We start from the raw sequence: 6,343 nt of genomic DNA, 5'->3' as shown, positions 1-6,343 counted from the left end.
TCCCCATTTTCCTTATGGGTGGCAGGCTTGGTGACTTCTTTTCCACCAATCATTAGAATGTGTGTAATTGATATCCTAAATCTTATAGAAAGTTCAAGAAGATTCTTGTCTCTGAACAAATTAAATCTATGGTTCATGGATTATATTAACATAGTACAGCTCCCTGTTTTGAAGTCATCTGGTAAAATTGTTAATAGTTTTAGCTACTTGTCAATTAATTAAATGACAAGTAGTAAAACCAAACCATGTTCTCCAGCTCAAGAAAGGTGATGTAAGTGCAAGGTGTGCTATAGAAAGAATAAGGGACACAGTCTGAACACTTTTGTAACAAGGACTTTTTAATAAAGGGGGGGAAAAGACTAGAAAGTAATTTTTATAGATTACAATTTTTGAAGACTAAAAAAATAAGTCAAGGCATATTCTGTTCTCTGGCAGTACAGCAACCTGTATTAAGACATCATCCTGGCACAATTGAAGGAAGAACAAGCAGCTCAGTTTCTTTAAGTTCAGAGAGGGTTGAAATGACAATGCCTAATTCATAACTTGGTAGAAATGTCAATTAACTATCAAAACTAAGAATAGAACTATGCAAAAACAGTACATATTTATCTTTGACATCTAAAAACTATCAGTAGATATTGGTCTTTATCTCGCAAGAGCATCTTTAAACAGGAAACATTAATTTCCACAGCTTCTTAGAAAAAAAGACGCAGTAAATCAAAGGAAGTGCAACCTCACAGCCTATTTCAAACTATCAGTAAACATGGTTGGGATGGTTCACTTACACATTTGCTTGATTCTAACTACTTGCTCAGATACCTAGTCTCAGAGTGTATGAGAATTCAGTGTATGAGAAATTATGACCTTGATTAAAGATAACTTTGGTAGCGTTTAGAAAATCTAGGAAAGTTGAGGGAAAGAAGATTGTTTCTCTGCCCCTTGCCAATTCTAAAACAGATTAAAGAGGAAAGTTTATAATGCAGTCTATAAAGCCAAAGTTATAGCTGTTACATGGTCCTTTTAGAAATCTGTAACAATGAAAATCCTTTGAATGCAACGTACTTATCCAACTTCCATTTCTGAGAAATCCTTCATTATCTAAAGCACCAATTCCTTTGTGGTTTGTGCATCACTATTTATTCACATTTAGCACCATGATTTAGGATCACCTTACATACAAAAGCTTGTTATCTCCTTCATTTCTTTTTGTACAAGTATAAAGAAAACCCAACAATTAAATAAACTGCTCTGCTCTTCAGTGAATGGAGGGAGACAGGAAAAGTGCCTGGATTAATTTCCTGGGCCGCATCCACTCCGTTTAAGAGTAGCAGCTAGTTTCCAGGCAGCGATACACTGGGAAACCAGGATATCTTCTGGGAACATATCTTCCAAGTCCTGAAGCTCACTGCTACCTTTTCCTTCAAGATATGGAACAAGTACTTCTTTCAGGCTGGAAAAAAAAAAGGAAAAACAATGAGTCCAAAACAGGAAGAAACTCTGCAAAACAAGATGTATTTCACTCTAAAAACCAAAAGGGTTGGGCTGCTCACACTCTTACCCCCACGTAGGACTGTACTCTTCTCCAACTTTGGCATGTTTCAATTTCAGCATGATCATTTCATGCAACTCCTGAAGGAAGGGCTCCAGCCCTGTCTGAGTGAGGAAAGCTTTGAGAAGATTGATACTATCCACAGCGAGTTCCTCTTTATAGGCTGCACTGATCTCTCCAAAAGGATCCTGGATAATACATTAGGAGGAAGAGACGGACAGAAATGGTTATGAGGGGAGGAGAGAGAAAACAGTGGCAAGAAATGTCTAGTGAGCACATCCTTATCCCAACATCCTACCTTTTTCAAATGCAGCAGCTGTTCTGATTTATGACTAGAAAGGAGCTGCCACAAGGAAATGGCATGCGTTAGCTGACATCGGCTCAGTGCCTGAAATGAACACACACACACACACACACAAATATAAAAGTTTTTATTTTTTTTGCAAATGATAAAGCAAACGTTAATTCTAAATGGCATTCATGGAAGGCCATTTAGGTAATTAAATAAAATATTAATATAAACTTTTCTGATAAAATTTATTCTAGAAATCTTTTAATAATGAGAAGAGTGCTTGCCAACATTTCTCATGTAAATTTTGTGCAGCACAGCACCAAACTCAATTCTTGCATGGAGACAGTTGACGCTAAAGCACAACACACGTTCTGCACTAACAGTTGCCTCTCAACACCTTATAATTCAAGGGAACCTAGATTGTACATTTTGGATTGCATCTATGGCACCACAGAATCTTGGCCCAGTCTAGGGCTATCCTAGGAAGAGGTTTTTCTAGGTAATTTTAACAATGGAAAGGGATTTTTCTAGGTGACTATATAACAATGTTCCAGCTGCAAAAACAGTAGTTTTCTATGGACAAAGAAGTAGACTTTTTAAAAGGCAGGGCTAATTAAAATAGTGAAGCAGAAATATCCTATATAATAAAAAAAATAGAGGCCAAGCTACACAAGATGTTTTGCTTTGAAATGTTTCAAATATTAATTTAGTGATGTATCCTATCCGGAGTCAGGCCATCTGCTGATTCTGGGTCAGGCATCATGACTACACTGGTTATGCCTCTTGTCCCTGGGCTAGTCCCAAGTGATGTTGCTGATATTGTGACCGGACACCTAGTGGCTGAGTGTTTTTTATTCAAGAGGAACAAGCTCAGGTTCAATCCTAACAAGACAAAGGAGTGTTTGGGCCCCTAATGAGGAAGATTGCACAATCTTTGTCTCGGTCTGGTATATAATTGGGGGCTCCTGGTCTCACAACTCCTCCTGGAGGAGTAGATGGCCAGGAGGGCCTTCACACAGGTTCATCTTGGGCACTAGATGTATCTCTTCTTGGACTAGGAGGGCCCTTCTTACAACCATACTTTAGTTACCAAGTTTGTAAGGCATAATTGTATGATCCTACAATGTTTCTACATGGAACAGTACTCTATTTGTAAGCTACAGCTGGTCCTGACTGCAATGAGATAAATTGTGATGGGCAAGGATGCTATGCCCATGTAACGCCCATGCTTTGTGAACGGCACTGGCCACCACTTGGCTTCCAGATGTTGTCACCTTAAAATCTACACGGCATAGGGCCCATTTATCTGGGGAATTTTCTGTCTCGTATGACAGTTGGCTCATTCCTGAGCCTGCCAGTTAAACAAAGTCATCTACTAGCAGCCCTTGGGAAATAAGCCTTCTTTGTCAGGACACCAGCCTCTGAAAACGCATCCCCCAAGAGATGTGTATGAATGCGGCCTTGCCAACGTTTAAAAGAGCATTAAAAACATGGCTCTTCCCCCAAGGTATTAGGTTAGGGTGCTTGGTGAAAGGGAGTGTTGGTTTTTGTCTCTGTTGGGGAAGGGTTTTTCTCTCTACTGTTTCCTCTGATGATACATCTTTTCATTATTTTATGTCCAGATACGTTAAGCCACTTACAGTTGTTGTAATGGGTCAACCTAGAAATTTGCCTAATAAATCCTAGAAAATACTACTGTAAGATGCGGTGGTGGCTATTGGCTGCCAGTAGAAACAGTGGAATGTATTTGTTTTATTTATAAACTGCTTTTAAGTAAATAACCTGTCTGAAATGCACTTACTTGATCCATAAGGGATCTTTTTTAATCTCTTTCCAGTTGAACTTGCTTTTCCTTTCCACCACCCAAATACTTCAAAATACAGTCCAATTAAAAGGATAATTCTGTACTATAATCTCAAGAAGACTGTTATTTACCACTCACAAACATGCTTAGAAACTTTCTTCAGTGATTAAAAGAGTAGAGATCTGAACTAAGTGAGAAAAACGTCAGCTACCTTTCTCAGTCTGAGCTATGCACACGGTATGCCTCATCCTCACTGGTTTTTCTCTTTCATCTTGCAGAGATGAAAGGTGAGCCTCTGATCCCCTGCACTCACCTTCATCACCGGAAGACTTATCTGATTGCTCATCTGCAGGATATTTTCAGCATAATCGGCCAAAGTCATACGTGAGTCACCTCCAGTTGTAGCCAGGAATCCTAAGATAATTTCAGTGACCGAGAGTGCCTCACAGATGTCACTGTACGATACCAAATCCCCTCTGATCATGCCCATTTTAGAGTTTGAAAGGGAGCTCTGTAACATAAGGAGATAAGATCAATCAGCATTCATTCCTGGCTCATTTTATCTATGAGGAAAAGGCACATGCCATCTGGCACCTCCTTCAGGGCCTGCAAGCAACTGCACACATATTCAAGAAAACTGCTGCTTTCACCATTGCTCAATCTCTATAGCAAAGTTTTTCCCCCTACAAAGTAATAACTAAAACTCCCGGGAATCTGTAACATTGAATAGATAAAAATTACTTCAACTGAACAGTAAATGCACACCTTCCTATAAGCAATGTGTATTGAGCACCTCATGGTTTACAGTCAAGTAAATAAGCACCAAATGGAATGATACTGAGATTTGCTTGTCTTTTCCTCTTTTTGAAAACTCACCGGAGTTTCCAGCTTTGTCTTGATTTTGTTGAACAGATGCTCATAATTTTGGTCATATCTGTGTACCAGTGTGGGTATGCCCTGTTAAGAAAGGGAACAAAGCAGATGCTTGGTCAGCAGAGTATCTTCTGGACTAGCAGTTTCATCTCACAGGCTCCAGAACACTAACTAGTTACATCAAGTTTCTATGGTGCATACTGATACGTCCACATATGTCCTTTATTTAAAAAAGCACTCTTGTATTTCAGAAAGCTGTCCTTTAGATTTATTTTTTTTGTTTTCTTGTTCTTAAATTTTCTTCTGTAAAGCAAAATTATAAACATATGCAATTATCTTTTTTAATCTTTCAGATTTGCCCCCCTTTCAGGTTTGTCCTTTATTTTTTTCCCCAAGAAAATATGTTTATGGTGCACATACCTGCAACGTGATCTTGGGCTTCCCTCGTAAGAATCTACTGACAACTTGCTGCTCGATTTTTTCCAGGTCAAATTCCTGCAGAGCCTCTCCTCCTTTCTGCACGCTATACTGGCAGTTGGACAGAATGATTGGGATCAAATCCTTTTCAACTTCATAACTGATCATGTGCAGATCGGCCACTTCAGCAGGACTGACAGAGTATCTGTTGAGAAGTAAGAAGGAAAAAGAAGAGAAAATAAACTGTGCTCTTTATTCAGCAGTATCTGTCAGCTGCAGGGAGAACTGAGAACTACACACCTATTGGCATCTGCTGAATCCTTTGCTATGGTGTTGACGAACTCATTGTGCAGCTGAATGAGGTAGCTAACCAAGGAGGTGGCACAAAGGCCTAGATCTCTCCGGCGAGGCAAAAGGATTTCAAATGGATCTTTCACTGTGCGGTCCATACTGCAATAATCTTTAGGAAGCTTAATTTCACCTGCAGGGGAGAAAGAAGCCAGAGGCACCATCTTACTGTTCAACACTCCATTTTAGTTTTGAATAATTCCTGGCTTATATAATGATTTATAGCCATCACATGTGCACCCCACACACCCCCAGATATTGCTGAAGTACAATTCCTTCAGTCCCCCCACTAAATGGCCAATGATCAGGGATGCACGAGGTCAGCAAATTCTAGTGGGCTACAGCTCTGCTTTATGGGCTAGAGTCTGTTGGCCAGCCAAAGATAGTACAACATGGTGGGGTTTTTTTTTTCTTTTGGTAGTACTGAGGAATCCCTTATTGCTGCCATTTGATTGACTGATAAAGTAAGCTTGAATCTCACCACTGGTTTCTATGGATAATCTGAGTTTGTTCCACACATCCAGAAATTTTTCCACTCTGCCTTTCATTTGTGACCTGACACCTAGAGGATGCAAGAAACATAGTAAAAAGAAATGGAATCTAGCCAAAATTTATTGCAAAGTTAAAATTTTTAAAAAATGAGACAATAAAAGGAACTTTGCTGCAGCAGGCTAAGTTCTATCCAGCACAGGATACCACACCATTCCTTGTGGCTATCAGTCATGCTTATTATTTCATCCCTGACACCCCAATGACCCTACTAGCTCTCAGGCATATAACTCAAAGCTTTAATTTAGTTAGTATATTTTTCAGAAAGAGTTCCATAATCTTGGAAGATGCCTAACCATCACAATAGGATGGAGTGAAATCCAAATAAGTCATTATCCCTAGGCATGATCTACTGGTAGCTCTTGATTTACAACCATAATTGGAACCAGAATCTTTGTCACTGAACAAAGTGGTCATTAAGTCACCTTTCACTCAATGACTGCAATTCCAGCTCTCCCAGTTGCAGTCATTAAGCAACCATGCAAGTTGTTAAGCGGACACTGAGGCTTGC

The 6,343-nt window shown here is 39.5% G+C and overlaps 1 protein-coding gene across 1 annotated transcript in view; it reads right to left on the bottom strand.

The window, feature by feature from the left end:
* Positions 1–315: 315 nt before the first annotated feature.
* RNF213 (ring finger protein 213) overlaps positions 316–6,343 on the bottom strand; it is a 116,368-nt gene continuing 110,340 nt past the window's right edge. The window contains exons 60-67 of the mRNA XM_087924950.1: positions 5,765–5,845; positions 5,236–5,416; positions 4,939–5,140; positions 4,522–4,602; positions 3,959–4,156; positions 1,848–1,937; positions 1,559–1,737; positions 316–1,450 (exon numbers count right to left, since the gene is read on the bottom strand). Of these exons, the coding sequence (XP_087781076.1) occupies positions 1,291–1,450; positions 1,559–1,737; positions 1,848–1,937; positions 3,959–4,156; positions 4,522–4,602; positions 4,939–5,140; positions 5,236–5,416; positions 5,765–5,845 (1,172 nt within the window). The 3' untranslated portion in view covers positions 316–1,290. The remainder of the gene's footprint in view (positions 1,451–1,558; positions 1,738–1,847; positions 1,938–3,958; positions 4,157–4,521; positions 4,603–4,938; positions 5,141–5,235; positions 5,417–5,764; positions 5,846–6,343) is intronic.

The sequence above is a fragment of the Pseudonaja textilis genome, chromosome 2 (assembly GCF_049901715.1).
Source record: "Pseudonaja textilis isolate UNSWEBS1 chromosome 2, rPseTex1.2, whole genome shotgun sequence".
Taxonomy (NCBI): Eukaryota; Metazoa; Chordata; class Lepidosauria; order Squamata; family Elapidae; genus Pseudonaja; species Pseudonaja textilis.
The sequence above is the reverse complement of the archived record's forward strand: the minus strand, read 5'-3'. Positions and strand labels throughout refer to the sequence as shown.